The 19,963-nt window shown below is 41.3% G+C and overlaps 2 protein-coding genes and 2 pseudogenes across 2 annotated transcripts; 3 read left to right on the top strand and 1 right to left on the bottom strand.

Annotated features, from left to right (window-relative positions):
• Positions 1 to 4,140: 4,140 nt before the first annotated feature.
• On the top strand, positions 4,141 to 4,900 carry LOC141828400 (uncharacterized; annotated as a pseudogene).
• A 2,113-nt stretch (positions 4,901 to 7,013) lies between these two features.
• Positions 7,014 to 8,288, top strand: LOC141828163 (uncharacterized; annotated as a pseudogene).
• Positions 8,289 to 8,422: 134 nt separating this feature from the next.
• LOC141825977 (L-aspartate oxidase, chloroplastic) lies at positions 8,423 to 12,834 on the bottom strand. The gene is made up of 8 exons (XM_074713242.1): positions 12,628 to 12,834; positions 12,108 to 12,247; positions 11,597 to 11,957; positions 11,125 to 11,367; positions 10,190 to 10,246; positions 9,995 to 10,075; positions 9,772 to 9,833; positions 8,423 to 9,687 (listed from the first exon to the last, which is right to left on the bottom strand). The coding sequence occupies exons 2-8, from the start codon at positions 12,239 to 12,241 to the stop codon at positions 8,670 to 8,672; spliced, it is 1,956 nt and encodes a 651-aa protein (XP_074569343.1). The 5' UTR covers positions 12,242 to 12,247; positions 12,628 to 12,834; the 3' UTR covers positions 8,423 to 8,669.
• A 2,310-nt stretch (positions 12,835 to 15,144) lies between these two features.
• Positions 15,145 to 19,909, top strand: LOC141827371 (1-deoxy-D-xylulose 5-phosphate reductoisomerase, chloroplastic-like). Its single transcript, XM_074714591.1, has 12 exons — positions 15,145 to 15,436; positions 15,967 to 16,151; positions 16,378 to 16,464; positions 16,544 to 16,669; positions 16,746 to 16,808; positions 17,665 to 17,814; positions 17,955 to 18,022; positions 18,740 to 18,851; positions 18,936 to 19,040; positions 19,150 to 19,271; positions 19,359 to 19,505; positions 19,587 to 19,909. The coding sequence occupies exons 1-12, from the start codon at positions 15,352 to 15,354 to the stop codon at positions 19,753 to 19,755; spliced, it is 1,419 nt and encodes a 472-aa protein (XP_074570692.1). The 5' UTR covers positions 15,145 to 15,351; the 3' UTR covers positions 19,756 to 19,909.
• The last annotated feature ends 54 nt before the right edge of the window (positions 19,910 to 19,963 follow it).

Here is a 19,963-nt window from a genome sequence, read left to right as displayed (position 1 = left end):
CCCTCCTGCAAACCAAGCAGAGCAATCATGAGCAGCTTAATTAAACAAGCACATGAATCATAAGGAGGCATGCATGCAGCTTAAACAAGCAGTTATACATTGCAGCGCTCAAGGATCCAGCGGACGATCGAGAGGTAGAAGAAGGTGAGGCGATCAAGGGGAAATATAACGGCAGTTTGGCGATATTGTGCACTAGGTATAGCTCACGACGACGAGGCTGTGCGTTTTTTCAAGTAAGCGAGGGACTAGGAAAGAGTGTGCGATTGAAAGTTCTCTATCAGTTTACTCACTTCCTGCTCTGCTCTGCTCTGCTCTGTTCTCCCAGCCGACTCTTCCTCTCTCCATCCCTTCTTCCTCTTCTTTCTTTTCTCGTACTAGGCGTTAGGCGAGCTCTAGCTAGCTTCGGGCACTGTGAGTAGTAGAAGCTGAGTGTGTTGGTCATCGGGGAGGGGATCAGTAATAGTAGCTTTTTATTTGTTTTGAGCCGAGAGCAGTGTTGAGAGGGACGTTGCCTTCCTCCCCTACAACTCCTACTCTATTACATATATTGCCAATGTCTTGTGTGCCATGACCATGAGGAAGGTGGCCAATGTGTTCTGTTATGCTATCTATCATCTATGCCAGGGGAGGCAATAAGGACAAGGGCTCCATTTACCAAGTCATGGTTGTGTTCTTAGTTTAGAAGGGCATGCTAAGGCTACATGAGAGCCATCACGGATTACTGTACTATTGCTTTAGCGAGCTCGGTCATTAATTAATCTGAAACAGTTGCTTTGGGACTGTCAACGATGGCTCGTTTTCATTATTCCTTGATCAGCTTCATGAAAGCTCTAGCTACGTACGTACGTTGGCATATTACTGCTCACTTAACTAGTTGTATAAGATCTTGTACTGAATGCTGCAGTAACCGCAAGAGTTTACTTTTCCAACAAGATTGATTTGTCAGTTTTATATTGGTGCAGAGATTTCGATCGCTTTCACGAGTAAAAAGGAAGAGATATATGGAAACAAACTTTCTATTTGAAGCAAGTGCAAAGCTAGATTGTTTACTGAAAGTACAATTATAAGTTCGATGAAACATTGGCATTTCTACCAAAACACTATGTCAGGAGCTAGCTAGCTAGCTAGGTAGCTAACCCTAGCTACCTCCTCGACTGTATACTGCTGCTTCATTCGAGCACGCATTGAATGATGCTGAATATATATATATATATATATATATATATACACATCTTTTTTTCCCCTCAACTACAAACCCTAGCTAGCCACCATTGCAAGTTTGCTCTGAAAGCTCCTTTTTAGTTAGGTACTGCGACGGGAACTATAATGGTGTATTGACAATCGCTCCTCTGAAATCTTTGTTGATCCTCCTTATAATTATGGTCGCTTAGCTAGCCTTCTGTCGCAGCTTTTGAGTTGGCTCCTTTGAACGTCTCTTCCACTTCGACTTTTCATCACTGAGTCTGAAAATTAACACTCGATCGATCGCTTTAACCTAGTCAACTGGTTTGGTTCTTCTTCAGAAACGAACACAATTAATTAAATATTTTCTCGGGTAGAAGAAAAGTGAAGTGCATATATAGCTTTTGTCCATTTTCATGCAATGCGTTTCGCCCAGGCCGAGCAGTATGAACTTTCGGTGCGTAATGGAGCTAAATCATCCTGTGGAGAAAGACAAGAAAGGAAGGAGATCGAAAGATTGAGGAAGGAGATCTAATTATAGATTGCCCAGGAATAGGATAGCAACTGCTAGCTGCCTGCTGCTCCCATCACTTACGGTTGACAGGCCTTAATCAATTCAAAGGAAAAGGGAGATCGATCGAATGAATTAATTAGCTTTTGCAGGTCGAAACGTAGCCTTTCCTTCTTCGTTCTCTTCTTGTCTCTCTCTGCTCAGTGCCGACGTCGACCATCGCTTAGCTGCATGCTGCCGTTTTGTTAAGCATGGCGGCTTTTGCATGCGTCCTTAATTAATAGCTCGACTTGTGCACTGTAGTGTGTTTCATCTTGGAACTGGAGAACTCAATTTCCCATGAAAAGAGGCGTTGTCAACGCAGTGTTTGACTTTTGTGCTTAAAAATCTAACATCTCGCGACCGAATTATTGTCTGTCTGAATAGTATGATTAGAATTAATAAACAAGTTAATACTTCTATTGAGCTGTTGGAGTGAAGAGCAAGTTAAAAGGGCAAGCATTTGGTTTCTGCATGCCTTGGGTTGAAGTTGAATGCAAAAGAAAGAAAGAAAGAAAGGAGGGAATTCTATTTCTACCTCTAAACCATGATCGAAGGACAGAGAAAAAGAGAGGTCTCTGTTGGCGAACAAACAACAAAGAAAACAAGGAAGAATTTTCCTCCTTAGAAAGCATAGTTTCAAAATTGGGTTTTTTTTTAAGGCATGTTTGATTTAGAGTTGTTATTATAATCTCGATTATCTATTTAAATTTATTAACGATAATCTTATTTAATTTAAATTATGATTGATTCTCAATTAATTTGATAGCTAGATAACAATGACTCAACAAGATAACTGGATTAGTTTGGATGGGGCATGGAACAGGTAGGGTCTCACGTATTAAAATCACTTAATTAAAATTAATCACTCAAAGAGCATCATTCTACCGACAAATAAAAGAGGAAAGAACATGCTTATGCTTCTTCTTCTTGTCGTTTGTTCTAAACATGGAAAACGTGCAGGCATATTCTTAAGTCAAGATTTATTCGTTAGGTAGATTATATAAATCTATCGGCCTTTCATTCATTAATTAGAAGAATCTTTGTTAATCGTAGAGCATCTGCATCGCTATCCCACTGCCACGTGGTAGTCGATCAGGTGATCGACTACCACACGCATGGTGGTCGATCGACCACCATGTGTGGTAATCGATCATGTGATCGACTACCACCCTTTAACGCGTTCACGCGTTCATTATCTCTCTCTTCTCTCCCTCTTCCACATCCTTCCCTCGCTCCTCCACGTCCGCTATTAACGCGCGTTTAATCACGCGTTGTGGATGATATGCCGCCTATCTCAGTAGGACCTAATATTGACGTCATGATGATATCACAATTGTTAAAATAAAAAAGAGAAAATTTCGTTGAGAATTCGAGAGGTCGATGTGAGCTGGGCCAACTTCCTTCCGACATGAGAGGACACTGATGCTTGATGTTCAACAGTCCTTGTCTGGTTATTTATTTATTTATTTATTTTTTCAATGCATTTTCTTTATTTACCGAATTAAAATTTTAAAAATAAAAACTTCGTGAGGGCCTGGGCGGGCCCCACTTCTGTCACGCGCTCCTGTCCTCGGTTCCTGACCCACCGCCGCTGCCTCCACACGGCGTGCTGTTGCTTCCGCCACGTGTCGCAGCGCTGGACACGGCTCCTCCAGCAAGCGCGACACGAGCCGCACGGCACGGTGACGCGGACGGAGGAGAATCTCAGCGAGCTGCCACGTGCGGAATCGAACCGAGCCAGCCCGCTCGGGTCCCACACCGGCGCAATTTTAATTATCGCCGCGTTATTAATCCCGCAACGTGGCATCCAATCGCCCTCCTCGTTAGACCCGGCGCCACAGCCACGTGATGTGTCGCCGGCATTAATGGACAGGGGGCCCACTAGCCAGGCGCAAGTGCATTAATTACTGGCGGAAGGCATCGGCAGCAGATTAGTTGGGCGGGGCCCATCGGCCGACCTGTCAATCGTCGATTCGCTCCAAAGGACGTGATGGAGAAATTATTAGTGGTTAAAAAATAATTAACCGTCAAATTAACGCCAATGCCAGATCGGACGTCAAAATCCGGACTTCAAATCAAGTTGATAACGGAAATGTGTCGATTATTTTTTTTTTTCTAATTTTTATAAAAGGGAAGAGGAAAAAAAGAAAAAAAAGGCACGTCGTCCTCCGCGCCCGTGACGGGTGTACCCACGATCACCCGACGCCACGCTCCTCTAACTTTTTGATTCTCTCTCGTGTGTGATATTACGGGGATGCCCCTCGATTTGGCAGTTATTACGCGGCCGGATGCTACTTTTTCATGTGCGTACAGAAAAAGGGTTTTCTGGGGAATAAAATATTTGCCGAAATTCTCTTCCTATATAAGGCCCTTCTTCCACCGGGCAACGCACCGCACCTCTCGCACGCGTGTCTTTCTCCTTCGCGACTTTTCCAGATCGAAGGCGCTCGGTGGTTTTCATGGAGGGATCGTCGGCCGGAGGCCACAAGCGGCGGCGCGAGGAGTTCGAAGCTGCAGGGTCGCCGGAGATTTCGTCGCCGGAAGCTAAGCGCTTCCTGCTCGACATGCTGGACGACGACGCGGAGGCGGGCGAGCATGACCTCGCCTCCATAATGAAGAGCCTCGAGCAGGAAATCGCCCTCCCCTCTCCGCCGCCGGCGCAGGCGCCCGCGGACCGCCCCGATCTGGAGTTTCTGCTCGAGGCCTCCGACGACGAGCTAGGCCTGCCGCCGCCTTCGGAGGAGACGGGCGCGGGGGACGTCTCCGGTGCCGGAGAGTTAGAGGAGCCTGAGCTGGGAGATATTTGGGGGTTCGACGACGACGGCATTCTAGGGTTCGAGGGTTTCGAGTGCGGGATGCTGCCGGAGGAGGAGGAGAGGAGAAGGTGGAGGAAGTCGGAGTGTCGTTCGAAGAGGGACTGTTGGAGTTCGCCGACGTAGCGGCCTGCGGGTCGTCCGATTTCGCAGATCTCTCGTGGCGGCCGAAGACGTTGCCCGCCGTCTGATGGGTGGCGGAAGTTTCTTACCTCTGTTTTTCCCCCTTCCGCACATCCTCCTGGATGTGGATGTGTGGAGGTGGTTGCTGTAGAGAGTTCGAGAAGAGGTTTTGGTGAATCTAGAACATGAGAAGGGAGGGAAACAGAACTTCGGAGATAAAATTTTACAATCCACGATCTAAACAATCAGAATAAAAAGATCGAAATCATTACTCAAAATTTTTGAAGCTTGAATCTGATGAATGACTGTAAAGGCCCTCGTGGACACTCGAGCTCCTCGACGAGTTCCTTGTTTCCTTTTTTGGATGTGCACCGGCCCAGTAAGCAAATTTGGGCCGAACCGGGCCTTGTTAGTGGTATTTCGCCCTTTTTCTGAGAAGCATGCGAGCTAAAGCCTCGGCCAATCATTGCAATGATTAAAGTGACCATCTATCCATCCGCATAGAGGCAATCGTGCGTTTTAACGGCGACGAGAAGCGGTGAGAACGTGACCACTAACTGGGCGTCCAACGTGCCTCGTCCTTATTTGCCTGTCGTCGTAGTAAATATTTAGAGTAGTTGCCACAGCTATTCATGTACGCCCTCCTATTTCATTAAATCGCACCACTTGAAATTTATTTAAATTAAATAAAAATGTTCTAGAAAGGATTAGAGACCAATGAAATCTCAATTAAATTGAAATAATCGGTCAAACAAATTTATTTTAAAATTTCAATTCTATTAATTCAAAATTTTATTTTTTAAAAAATCTTGATTATTGTGATTTATTTGATCTAATTTTAATTATATAATTTAAAATTAAACTGTCAATAGTCAAATTAATTAAAAAGTCATTCGTATTGATTTGAACTTTAATATATATGTATACCATATTGTATTAATATTTTTTTATTAGCATACTCCAGAAATATGTACATATTATATAAATATACTTTGAGAGTTAAGTACTCTCAAAGTAGAATCAAAGTATACAAGTCCATCTTAAAATTTGGATCTCTACATTTGAGGTAGTTCCTCTTACACATCATCAACATTTAAACACATCATTTGGGCACATGTCACCCAATGTGACACATTCAATCACTTACATACTTTCAACACTAAACTCTTCAAGACATCAACACTCAACAAGTAGATAAAAATCGATAGACAGAATACTAGATGATCTCAAAAAATCAAGACCTCCATTTGCTTAAGCATGGTTTAAAAATCGAAACACATGTATTTGAATCTTCCGAAGCATCATTTTCATATTTGATGCCTTCCCCTCATAGCGAGACTTATTGTGGGCCTCTCAAACTTTTGTTAGTGTGCAGAGGTATTATAACACTTATCCATATTGATTGTAATAGGATTTGGATGTTATATCAATTCGATTTATTTAATTTATATAGTAAAATTTGATCGATTCAATTTGATAAAAAATAATAAAATTTTAAAACTAGATTAATTCAATTAGGTTAGTTTAATTTTTAATCAAATGCTTAACCGTAGGTGAGATAGTAATACAAGGATTCGAATTTTGACGAAGCTGAGCACTCCCTTCTCCAAAGACGTACCCTTCTTTCTCGTGACTAATTGTAATTTTTCGATTTACTTCATCACAAATAATCATGGGACACACCGTGTGGGCCGTTTGAGTCGTGAATTCTATGAAAAAGATAGTAAACACAAGGAAATAAACGGGGGCAAATGAAATTTTGTACTTTTTGAAGCATGTTTATATAAATTGTGGCTTAGTTTTGGGTTTTGGTTTCGTGTCTTGTAGCACCACCACCACCACCTCCACCTCCTCCTCCTCCTCCTCCTCCTCCTTACTTCATCTCTTGCTTCCTCCTCTGTTTGCTTCGCTTCGTCACATCCAATTCCTTCCTCGTAAGTCTCCTCCTCATCTTCCTTCTTCGGCCGCTTAGTTTCCTTGAGGAAGCCGCCACTTTTCCATTGCGTCGTTCTTCTTGTTGCCCTGTTTCTGGCGGGTCTATGCGCTTACCTTCTTGGTAACTTCCGTTTGATCATTGATATTTCCTCTTTGCTAGCGTTGTTAGAAACCATTTGCGCTTATTGCCATTCTTTTTATCTCCTTTTCATGTCTACTGTTCCTTGCTACTTTTTCTCATTCCATTTTCAGTGACGCTTTTCTCGATGCCTCGATCGGCTAATGATCGATGAATATCTTGGTTTTCTTGCAATCCTTTTCTGCAATTTCCTTTTGAGATTGGGGTCGATGGGGTCATGCTGTCTTCGGAGTTGAAGAGAGCTGTTTCATTCAAAGATTGCAGAAAAATGGGCGACCATTTCGCGCTGTTGGCGGACCGGCTCCTCACGGAGTCGACGCTCGAGGCAACTATCGGGAGCAGGGAGGACGGGCAAGTCGGCCCCGGCTCATCATCTTCAGAGGACCAAGGCAGAGAAATCACCCGGAAAAGGATCGCCGGAGACAGGACCTCCGTGGGGGAATCGGTCGAGTGCCGAATCTGTCAAGAAGAAGACGAAGATTTGAATATGGAGATTCCTTGTTCTTGCCGTGGTAGCTTGAAGGTAAAAAAAAGGAACTACTTTTCTTGAAAGATTTAGTGAATTTCTCTTCTTGTCGAACTCTTTGGCTAGATTAACATCCTGCAAAAACTCCAGAATTAATAATCGCCATGCCTTTCTTCCTACTGGCAGTTTGCTCACAGAAAATGCGTCCAGAGATGGTGCAACGAAAAGGGCGACACTGTGTGCGAGATTTGCCTGCAGGTGAAATCTTGAACTGACAGTTGATTTTTCTATTTCAGTAACTTATTATGATTATTGCTACTATAAACTTCAGCAATTCGAGGCAGGATATACGGCTCCACCGAGGATATTTCAGTATGGAACTGCTCCTATGATCTTCAGGTATTTTCTTATCTGCTTCATCGTTCATCCATGGCGATCTTTGACCTAGGCGATACCCGTTTAGAGGAAACTGGGAGATCACAAGACAGGAGGATCTTCATGAGCTCAAATCTTAACACTAGCTCCTCCTTCTGAGCCTGATACTTTGCACCACCATGACGATGACCATTCGAGGAGCAAAATCTGCTGTCGAGCCATAGCCATAACAGTGAGTTCATCCTTTTGCTTTGCTTTCCTTGTGTTTGTGCTTGCATTTGTTTGGGTTTTGATATGAACTGTCATCGTCTCTGTTTCGTCCAGTTCATGGTTCTTTTGTTTCTTCGTCATCTCCTTCCTCTCCTGATCGGCGGACCTGAGCAGTACTCATTCACCTTATTCTCAGTAAAACTCTGGATCTAAGATCTAGCTATCGTAGTTATCAGCTTCCGGAGCATTTCGTGATCGTAATTCTCGTTCACTTGTACAGTTGCTGGTGTTGAGGACCGCTGGAATACTTTTGCCCGTCGTCGTGATGGTCCGGACAGCAAGAACATTCCATCAGTGCCGTCGTCATCAGGTAGATTTTGTTTGTTGCTCATTTTCCAGCATTTCCACAGAGATTTCTTTTGAGCTTGATTTAGATTCGCATTGCAGGCAGCTGGAGAAATTGCTTATTCACATCGCATCCAAATGCACTGATATTAAGAAGCAATTCAAATGATGGGAGAAAACGACGCAAGGGAAAGCAGTCTCTTCCTAGCAGGAGAAAGGATCCAATAGGTGGTTGAATTGATCTGTAAAGTGATAGTGAGAGAGAGACCAGACAACTAAAATATAATACAATCCACTGCTTATATGATGCTTAAAATCATAGTACAATCGAGCTTCTTAGCCATGTTGAAGAACAGGTGAACTTAAAAATGAGTGTGAATCTTGAGTGTCTGTCTATTGCTTCAATACAGCAAACCAGACACACATACCTAAAATATAATCTGGTTTCTTGAAGGAAAAAGAGTGCAAAGTATTGAACAATCTTGCGAAATAATGACCGAGGATCCATTTGTCAGGTATGTTTTTGTTTCATCGAGGTGAACCAGCTATGAGCTGCTGTACCTGCTGCGAACTCCATGTCAACTTCAACGAAGCTGGAAAGATTATCGTCGGCTTCCTCTTGCTCTCCTCAAGAAAAGGGAAGTCTTCTGTAAAATGCAACCCCCGGCTTTCTTGCCTTGCGAGAGCACTGTTCACGACAAGCTTTGCGCAGCAGAAAAGATTCTTCATCTCACAAGCTTCCAGACCGACCATCGTAGGTTTCCACCCTCTCCGAAACAAAAAGTCCTCCCAGTCAGCCTCCAGCTCTCCAATCTTCCACTCTGCATTCTTCAACCGACTCGTGGAGCGCACTATACCAACGAACTCCCACATGATAGATTGCAGTTCGACTCTAGTTGCCTTCGTCCTGAACAAAATCTCCTGGATTGCATGGCCTTTGAGGGACGATGGAAGCATCGGACGGGTCCACAATGTGGAAGAGTGGATATCAAGGTTTGATCTCGCCATATGGTCTATTGAGGGTTGCACTGCACGTCGAGCAAAGACTAGTGCTTCGAGCAATGAGTTGCTTGCGAGTCGATTAGCTCCATGCAATCCTGTGCATGCAACCTCACCAGCTACATAGAGACCTTTAACGTTTGTCTCTCCGTGCAATCCTGCACGAATGCCTCCACACATGTAATGAGCGGCTGGAACAACTGGAATCGATGAGCAAGTGATGTCCAATCCATATCTGAGACACTCTGCTGCAATGTTGGGGAAGTGTGAAAGAATTTGTTCTCTTGGCTTATGGCTGATGTCGAGTAGCACGTACTTCTCTCCACGCTTTTTCAGTTGATCATCGATGCTTCTCGCGACTACATCCCTTGGAGCTAGTTCTGCCCGTTCATCATACAGCGGCATGAATCTCTGCATCGACTGGTTATAAAGGATGCCTCCATCCCCTCTGACTGCTTCTGTGATCAGAAAAGCATTCTCTCGTCTATGAATGGGTTTGATTGGGAGGCCTTCATCAGCTAAAGCTGTTGGGTGGAACTGCACAAATCTTGTTAATGGAGATGACAATATGTTAAACAGTGAAGTAAAGAGAAAATATCGTTATAATGCAACTATCACAATAGACACTTACTCCATATTTGAAATCACTGCTTGAGCACGATGTGCCATAGCAACACCATCTCCAGTTGCTACCTGTACAGGAAATGCATAGGCAAATATGTTATTGTGCACATAACTACGATAATAAGAGGTTTAACCCGATATCAGATTTTGTATTATTCCTGGTAAAACAAGGAATGAATCATCAAATTACTTCAACTCATTGAAAACTATTAAAGCTAAATGATACTTACAGGGGGATTAGTCGTCGTAGGGTATATGTGTCCAGCTCCACCAGAGGCAAGCAGTGTCACTTTAGAGATAAAACGGACGATCTAAAGAACAGTCAACCGTGAAATTTAAAGGCATGCAAAATTGATAATGCAGGTATCAATGACTAGAATAGAATTAACAGATAAACAGCTTGTATACAGAAATAATTTTGCTACCTGTTGGGTTTCTGTGTTCAATGTATCTACACCATGGCAATTTGATTCGCCATTATCCTGCAAAAACATGAAATTGCTTATGTGATTCGCTTGCTTTTCGGTACATAGTTACTGTTTTACTATGTAAAGAACATTGTAGAGTGCCCTAAGAATTGCCAAGGTGTAGCTACATATGAATTTATCACTAATATATCATGTCCATGAGAAACAATCCCACCAATGCTAGGCCCATGCCTGGATGAGAAAGAAAGGTTTATGGTTGCATTGCACCTAGACAGCTAGTGTTAAAATCAGTCTAAACATATGAATATTTATTGCCTAAGAGAGCATTCCTCTAGCTAACAACAAATACCTGATTAACCAGACCAGAAAAGAGATTTTATGCAAGACCACAAATGGAATTTGGTTAGTCAGGATTAACATGTACCAGAACAGAAAACACTATAGAAGATTTGCTGAGGATCTTTTCTCAGATGGCAATTGGTAAAGCTTCTTTCAGTGGGGGGTCCCAAGTGAATTCAAACATGTAGTTGGCTTCTCATTCAAAAGAAATCATCCATAACCCAAGAGTTTCATCATTGACCCACTTTTATCTCATCAACCAGCACTACCTATAATAATACTTTTCTTTTTTAGTAGTAAAAGCCAGGTATGACACTGTTTAGGGGGGGGGGGGGGGGGGGGGGGGGGGGGGGGGGGGGGGGGGGGGGGGGGGGGGGGGGGCATCATTGATAACCATAATTTAGAATTATTGCAATTAGGAAGTTACAGTTACTATTAATTTCCTAGCCATTAGTAGATTGAATCAGTACTGAGAGATATTGATTGCCCAGCTTGAGATGACATTTAATTATGGCTCTTGATGAAGTATAAGTGATGGATAGACCTTAGATAACCACCATAGAAATTAAGCATGCAGTAACATAAGAACAGACCTGAGAAGTCAAGAGATCAATAGCAAAATGGTGACCAAACAAAAATATATTTGGTTCATCATCAACAGCCTTGAGCAATGCACGTTCAATCTCTCTCCCAGTCATGTCAGCTGCATGGACAATTCTGTTATGAGAATGCCCCCCTTCCCTAGCTAGATGTAACTTCCCATCGTCGCCATGATCAAATGAAGCACCAATGGCAATTAATTCCTTTACCCGATCTGGTCCCTCTGTGCATACAACCTGGAGTTGGCAATGTTAGAAGGTAATTGGACAATCCTCTGAGATATTTGTCATAACTAATAACCTACTACTGAATAGAAGCCATAGATCACTGCTTCAAAATTTTTACTAAAATACGATCACAATCATACTTCATACTTCATCAGAGAGAAAAGAGAAAAGGATACAAGATACAATATGCGTGAATCAAGAATAAAATTGTGAAATTAGAAACACCAAGGAAGCTTACTCTAACTGTCTCTTCATCACAAAGATAAGCCCCAGCAATGATTGTGTCTTGCATGTGGCTCTCTACGGAATCTGAAGGGCACAAAACAGCACTAACTCCACCTTGAGCATACTTTGTGTTGCTCTCCTGAGGTTCAGCTTTAGTAATTATAGCAACAGATCCATACTTTGAAACTTCTAGAGCATACCGTAGTCCAGCAACACCACTGCCAACAACTATAAAATCAAAAAACTTTGTATCACAATTGCTGTCTTGCGAGCACGCAATTCTAGTATGTCTAGCTGCAGCAGTGCTCCTAGTGAATAGAGTTTGGACAGAGCGAACAGTTGTCCCATGCCCAAACCTGGAAATGGTACAAAACCTGACGGAGAAGATTAACTCATGGTTAAATGTTGTAGGATTGTTTCACCTTTAGTAACCATGTATCAGAGTTCAGAAATGAACCATGACCCCATTTCAACTTTATGAAGAAGAGGAAACAACTGATTTGATGTTGATGTGAGATACGTACCGTGAAGCATCTGTTAGGATACATGTCTTGAATGCTAAATTAGACAATCCAGAACAATGTCGATAATCGTTCTTGATGTTTAAGTTCCACCCACTTCGCAAACTGACACTCCCGTCTAAGAGACTAATCGCCATCTACTCCTGCACCAAGAGAATTTCAAATTGCTTAAATTCCAAGTATACTGAAGTCAGTATTAAAATGACCATAATGAGATCGCTGAAGAGAATTTAACCAAGCAGCGAACAAGCACCAAAAAGAAAAAAAAAAACAGATCGTGCCTTTAAAAAGAGAGCAAGATTGATACAAGGAACTCTAATAGAAAGATAGAGAGAAAAGATGTCCCTGCAAGAGCAAGTAAAAAACAAATCTGGCGATGGCAGCACACGTCAAGGTCAGGACGAAACGGATCTCAAGATAACAAAGCCAGAACCCGCCGCCAAAAAAACAGTTTCCGCATGCTATAATGGAAATGAAGGCTAAAGGCTCGATCTTTTCAGGACCGGAAGCCGGAAGGTCTCACCTATCGAGCGCGTCTCGATCCTCCCCCAAAGTTCGAATTCTCTTCGAGGAACTCAAAGCGGACGAAGCCGGCGACGCAAGCAAACAAGGCGACGGGAAGGGAAGGGAAGGGAAGGCAGACAACCCAAAGGAGAGCAGACAATACCTACCTGGTTGGATTCGGGAGGAAGGATGGAAATGAATTTAAAGGAAGAAAAGGGAAGAGAAATAAAAAAATGGCGTGGGCGAATTCTTCGATGGCGGCCGAGGCGCCACATCCTTCCCGGAAGATTCACCCCACTGGCTCATTTTCCATATTTACATATTACTCACAATGACAATTTCTAGAAAAGGAAGGGCTGGGTCGCAATTTCCTTGCTGGGCGGGGGCTGGATTCGTCTCGTCTCCAGTGGGACCCAGTGGATTCGATTGGTGGTGAAAAAAGTGTAAGCATTAATTTGTAGTCGAAGTCAATTTCTCCTCTTCAATTTTAAAAGAAAAAAAAAGATAATTTTTTTTTGCTATTTTTTTTGGGCTTAAAATTGAAGGAGAGTTGCGTGTGGTGCAAGCGACCACCTCAGCCAATCACAACACGAATGGGCTTCATAAGTTTGGGCCCCACCGCTAACTATTGGTGTTAGATTTCAAAATCCATAAAAAGGTAGATAGATTCGTTTCTTGACGGATCTAACTGGCTTGTCTCCATCCCAAGTCAATCGATTTAAACTAAATTTCTATTTAAATTTAGTAGATCTAAGTGTTTGCGGAGTTAAAGTCAATTTGGCTACGAATTCGCCCGACTTCGGTAAGGTTCGACTAATTTGATCACTTTGATCTCTTTTCATCTCGAACCCGCGAAGAAAAAGAGGAAATTAGCCCTAGACTATGAGCTATGGAATTCACCCAAGTAATGTTAACTGCTTAGCTTGGCAACAAGAGCATCACTCATCCACGTAAAGGACTAAACCCTAAACCCCACTTAAAGAAAGAAAAATTGAGATGAACTTAATATAAACTGATCTGAAAACCGATTTTAAATGTCTGTGAATCAATTTTTTTATCTATTTATTCATAGAAATGGATAAAAAGAACAAGATATCTATTTATTTTATTTTACTTTTGAAAGGATCAAGAGGCGATGTGATAATTTTCTTTAATATTATAGATAAAAATTAATAAATTAAATAGTGCATGATTGTGATCCCTTGCACGTTGAAGATTATGAGACAAACTGCTGCATTTGTCCGGACGCACAGAACAACTTTTAGTATTTTTTTTTAACATAAAAATATAAAATAAATATGGAGAATTTTATAATTTTAAATAATATGTCCTTTGATTAATTGTTGAATATCAATAGAAAATTAAAAAAAACCTTTTGTTTTTTAATATATCCTTTGTTACAAGGGTCACTCTCAAGAGATTGTTCCGGTTGAGATCACCTTTTGAACGATTCGTCAGTCATCTGACAAACAGATTGAGGATCAAAGGGGTCCTCGTATAGTGACGGATGCAGACGATGAACTCTGGTGCACTCCTAAGCTTTGCACAACACAAGGAAGAAGACGGTTAGAATGGAGGTCAAGGTGCCCTGGTTCAACCGCTCAGATGCTCAAATCAGTTTTTTCACCGAAAAAAAGAGAAAGAGTGAAGTTATGAGCGTGGATGTGCGAGCATACATGTCTCCATGATAGAGAAAAAATATATATAGATGCAGATGAGAGAATAATGGAAGCATGTTTTATCTTAATTAAGAAGAATATCCCTGATAGATTTTGTCAGAGAAGATATCCAATCTGGGTAAAGAGAACATCCCATCACCGTCGCAGTAGTGATAAGTATCACCCACATTATATGGCATCAAACTGCACCACTATGCCGCATTAATGGGATGAAAAATTACCCACGATATAATATGATTGTCTGTATCTTTCTGGCAACAGCCTGCCTAGCTAATTGAGGGAAATGATTATAGCGGAGTCAATTGAGCATTAAGTAGGACACCGAGGGAGTGGAACATGGTTAACAAAGGGAGACCGAGTCGGGATTGACTAGAATCAAACGTTGAGAGAGATTGGGTGTGAGATCCCAAGTTGAGCCTAACGTCGAGTTGGGTGTTTGACGCCAACCTGAGCGGTCTCCTAAGTCGAGCTCGTGCGCCTAAGTTGAGTGAAATACTGAGCTGAGGTCGCTGAGCGAGGATGTAGAACCAAGCCAGTCAACTAAGAAAATATATTTTTTGTCTGATGTGTCATCTTCTTAGATCGGATCTTGACTTTCTAGATCAAATCGTACCGACCCATAGCAGAGATTATTAATTTATCAGGATAATTTAAATGTCAAACTATTAACTGCTTTTAAATTTGGAATAAAATAAATCTAAAAACTCGATTCCATCCAAAACGGCATTCTGAAAAAGGTCTGTAACAGTTTGAAAATGTTATAGAACAATGTAGCAGTTCGAATATATCACTAGAATGCTATAAATGGATGTGAGATAGAGAAAGGACATGGAGAAAGGTGTGTGACAGTACGATTTTGCTATAGACGACAACCGAATGCGTCAGTGTAGCCACCCGAACTCCAGTGGCCGAGGGCGAAGGAGGCGGAGCGCTGACGGACTAGCTGTATAATATTTTGAGGATCCGCCGCGCTGCGCCCGTTGCAATTCGAGATTCCCCCTTCGTCTTATCCCCCCTCCAACCTCCTATAATTTGCAGAGCGGAAGGCAGTGCGAGTTGCGAAGATGACGCTCAGACTGCCGCTTTCGGGAGAGATTGGAGGCGTCTCCTTCTTGGAGTCCAGCCGGGGCGCCTTTACCCAGCGCAAAGGTGCGACCTTTTTTGTTTTTCTTCTTGTTTGTGAGAATTTGTGTCTGGAGACGCGAGCTGTGTGCTTTGATCTGGTAGCTTGGTTTTCGTTTCGGTTTCGTTGATTTGGGCCGATTTCTCTCGAGTTCCAACCTTGAATCAGCAGCTTCGTGATTAATTTGGACTGGTTGTTAATTACATTTGGTTGCATAAATGAATTAGCTGGACTCGAAGAAGCTTGTTTGTTTGGTTTCCCTACGGTTAGGTCTTTTCTGTGATTTTTATTTTCTTATTTTAGTTCTGTTCCAGTTCTTTTCTGCAATTGGAGCTTGCAAAAGTGATATATCCTTTTCTTTAATTGTACTTTTAGCTTTTCAAAGTAGTTTTATGAGAGAAAAAACATTCTTTAGAAAAGGGCAGCAATTCCTGAAGCTACTGGAGCAATCCAGAGAACAAACTTCGCTTATGCTTCGAACAATTTAAGTGTAGGGGTTTGTTACTTGTGTTCGAACGAATAGATGTGAATTTTTATTTGGCATTTCCTTTCTCAGTGTGCCTTCCTTTGGCACAAAAACAAAAGGGAGCAAAAATTCAATTCTGGAGAGCAAGTTGTTCCATGCAGCAGGGGCTTCCACCGGCATGGCCTGGCCGAGCTGTTGTGGAACCGGGACACAAGACTTGGGATGGACCAAAGCCTATTTCTATTGTTGGATCCACTGGGTCAATTGGAACTCAGGTATAAAGCTGAAGGCAGTGACAACATAGATTTCCTCTTATTGTGTATCCTGTAGTATTTTTTTATCAAACTATTGGCACATTAGGGGAATATTTACTTAAGGGATCTCATGAATGTTTACTTTCAATATTCTAGATGATCTTTTAGAAACTACTAGTTGTCGATCCAAGTTGTACGAATGAGCACCACTATTTTGAATTATGACACCAAATTTTGATGCGTACAGACATTGGATATAGTTGCTGAAAACCCAGAGAAGTTTAAGGTTGTTGCTCTTGCAGCTGGTTCCAATGTGACACTCCTCGCCGATCAGGTAATACTAGTTATGCTAGAGTTACATTAATGTCATTGTACTGTCTAAAAGTCGAATCTCCTTTTTTCCCTTTGACCAGATAAAGAGATTCAGACCTCAACTGGTTTCTGTTAGAAATGAGTCACTGATTGCTGAACTTAAAAAGGCCTTGGAGGATGTTGAACACAAGCCTGAAATCATTCCTGGAGAGGAAGGCATTGTAGAAGTAATTTTCTGTTTGCATATATTGTGAACTGTTTGAACTGTTCTTAAGTTAACATTATTCTGATATGCGTTTTTAGGTTGCTCGCCATCCTGATGCCGTCACTGTAGTTACAGGAATAGTAGGATGTGCAGGACTGAAGGTAATAGCATTATTTTTTAAATTCTTTCTCGATACTGTTATCCTGTAATTTAGATTACCTTGATGCATATTTCATGATAGTTTATGTTTTGAATGATCGTGGTGCCACTTAAAACATCAAAAAGAAAATTGGCATTGAAAATAAACAATTAGACGATGAACCTTTTCGGTTGACTTGATGCTGCTCTTCTTGACAGGATAGACTAATATTTGATCTGTCAAACTGTATCTTTTTGAAATTTACCTTATTGTAGATCAACCCTATAACAACTAATTTGCTTTTCCTTCTCAGAAGGTCATTGAGTACCATTTCATAATTTAGAAGATTGTGAACACCAAGACTGGCTGAGAATACTGATAGTGACCTTTTTCTTAACTATGTTCCTTTGACCTTGCATTAGGTTGCAAATGCTTCTTCAGATTTCATCACAAGAGAAACACAAAGAATATGTGTTGGATATTAAATCAATGTGCATGCACTTACTTTGAATACTCATATATGCAATGAGCTAGTTCAACATGATCCAGCATACCAACTTATTTATCATCATTGCGTTCATTTTTCAATGGTGCTTGTGACACCTGTAATGGCTGAAACTTAAGAGCTCTGGTTTTATAAGTGTTCTACATTCAGGAGAAGAAGAATATCTTGATTGATAGTTTTGAAGTATTCTAGTTCTTTTTCATACAATTTCCTAATGTTTTTGGTTATTTGAAATTTTATATGGTGGTTTTATTTTTTGCATTAGAATTATTCAAAAAGCTACATATACTGATGCAAAACACATCTGGATCTAATAATTATTCTCTCTAGTTTCAGCTTAATGCTTCAAATTAATCCAATTTTATATGATCAGCCTACAGTTGCTGCTATTAAGGCTGGGAAAGACATAGCCTTGGCAAATAAAGAAACTCTTATTGCTGGTGGTCCTTTTGTGCTACCACTTGCGCACAAACACAATGTGAAAATTCTTCCTGCTGATTCAGAACATTCTGCCATATTCCAGGTATTCATTTCTCGACGCATCACTCATTCAATTAGCAGTTGGTGATTTCATCTCCTTTTGCTCCAAAATTCTGTTTTTCATTAAAGGCTGGATTTAGTTTCCCAGATTCCTGATCTTCAGAAAGTATCATTTTTTCTCAGTGTATCCAAGGCTTGTCAGAGGGTGCACTTCGACGCATAATTTTGACTGCATCAGGTGGAGCCTTCAGGTATAAGAACTGCAAAGTAGCTTCCATTTTTCATCTTTTATAAATGACTTTAAAATGCTAACAATTATCTGGTTTGGGCATAGTTCTAGACACACAAGAGTGGGGACCTATGGGTCGTGTGACAATCGTATGATCAGTCCATTGCTTATGCATCATGTTAGTTAGACCACACTTATCAGAATCAAACTATAAATTGAATTTGAGAAGCTTTGGGTGACCCTGTTCACTGGCTGAATTGCATGTTGGACTGAAAATTGACCTGGTTAAGCTAATTAATAACCAGAAATTAAGTATCTAAAAATTAGCTAACATAAAAAGACATATCATTTTTAAAACTTGAAAATTAGATATTAATAAAAACTAAGAATGTGTAATTTTCAAATCAGATCTATGATAAGATTGAATATTAATTTTAAGTACCTAATAGACATTATAACTTGTAAATTATACATCTCAATTCAACATAAAGTTTTACTACCTGTACTTTAAAATATGATCATCAGAAATTCACATTATAGACCTAGGACACCTCTGGTGTTTTCCGGTCAGACTGGCTGGTCTGATTCTAGTTTCTTGTAACTGAGGTTCATTCCTTCTTTCTCAAAAAGAATGCGAGACTGTTTATGTTTGCAGATATCGGTTATCCAATTCTCTGTTCCCACCTTTGATTTAGCATCAAGTAAGTTATTGAAACACCTACTTTGGTGTTTGACATAGGGATTTGCCTGTTGAAAAATTAAAAGATGTGAAGGTTGCTGATGCTTTGAAGCATCCAAACTGGAACATGGGCAAAAAGATCACTGTGGATTCTGCAACCCTGTTCAACAAGGTATTGTCAGCATTATCATAAAATTTGTTATCGATTCCACACCCTACATTTTCAGATTCAACTAGAATATTCTTCGTCGTACAGGGACTAGAAGTCATCGAAGCGCACTACTTGTTTGGAGCAGATTATGATAATATAGAGATTGTGATTCATCCACAATCGATAATCCACTCCATGGTTGAGACTGAGGTAAATTCTATCGTAAACCCATTATCTCTGATCCTCTTTATAGATTTTTGTCAACAACTACTGTCATATTCAACCCATAGTTCTGAACTGATTCATGTTTACTTTGCAGGACTCATCTGTCTTGGCTCAATTAGGGTGGCCTGATATGCGCCTTCCAATCCTCTACACATTATCATGGCCAGACAGAATCCATTGCTCAGAGATTACATGGCCTCGACTTGATCTTTGCAAGTATGAGATTCTAATCTAATTTGTTATGTATTTCATGATGAACAAACTAGAAAACTTATGGTGAATTCGCACTTGGCACAATCTCAGGCAAGGCTCATTGACCTTCAAAGCTCCGGATAATGTGAAGTACCCTTCCATGGATCTTGCCTATGCAGCTGGCCGAGCCGGGGGCACGATGACAGGAGTCCTTAGTGCTGCAAATGAGAAGGCAGTGGAGCTGTTCATCAATGAGAAGTACTTACTTCTCCCTTATTTCAATTCCTTTGATGCTTCATTCTTTAGAAGAGAACTACAAATTCTGTGTCCACTTTGCAGAATCAACTATCTGGACATATTCAAGGTAGTGGAACTCACATGCGATGCTCACAGAAACGAACTCGTCGCCAGCCCTTCCCTGGAGGAGATCGTGCATTATGATCTCTGGGCTCGGGACTATGCTGCCAATTTACAGCTCTCGTCTGGCTTGAGCCCTGTGGCTGCTTGAGTCACCTTTCCTTTCTTTATGTTGACTACTGGCCTCTCAGCTAAATTGTGGTCAACTCCAAGGGTCAATGGTCTCATTTAATTTTCATGAATAAATATTGTGTTTGCAGTATTTTATATACTTATTCAGCAGTTGACTTATTCCCATCTCCCTAGTCAACTCTTGTGAAATTCTCAAGTTGGACGAGTTATTCTAAGAATATATATAT

This window comes from Curcuma longa, chromosome 4 (genome assembly GCF_044706935.1).
Source record: "Curcuma longa cultivar G26 ecotype Majalengka, Jawa Barat chromosome 4, ITB_CL_G26_1.1, whole genome shotgun sequence".
NCBI lineage: Eukaryota > Viridiplantae > Streptophyta > Magnoliopsida > Zingiberales > Zingiberaceae > Curcuma > Curcuma longa.
Note: the sequence above shows the minus strand (reverse complement) of the source record. Positions and strands in the feature narration are given on the sequence as shown.

Bases quoted from the DNA above. Each gene is read 5' to 3' on its own strand.
- LOC141825977 (XM_074713242.1), bottom strand. From the start codon at position 12,241: ATGGCGATTAGTCTCTTAGACGGGAGTGTCAGTTTGCGAAGTGGGTGG. The intron at 11,958-12,107 runs GTACGTATCTCA...CTTCTCCGTCAG, and splicing joins ATCCTAACAGATGCTTCACG to GTTTTGTACCATTTCCAGGT. The intron at 10,247-11,124 runs GTCTGTTCTTAT...ATGTTTTTGCAG, and splicing joins TTGATCTCTTGACTTCTCAG to GATAATGGCGAATCAAATTG.
- LOC141827371 (XM_074714591.1), top strand. From the start codon at position 15,352: ATGACGCTCAGACTGCCGCTTTCGGGAGAGATTGGAGGCGTCTCCTTC. The intron at 15,437-15,966 runs GTGCGACCTTTT...TTCCTTTCTCAG, and splicing joins CGCCTTTACCCAGCGCAAAG to TGTGCCTTCCTTTGGCACAA. The intron at 19,272-19,358 runs GTATGAGATTCT...GCACAATCTCAG, and splicing joins CCTCGACTTGATCTTTGCAA to GCAAGGCTCATTGACCTTCA.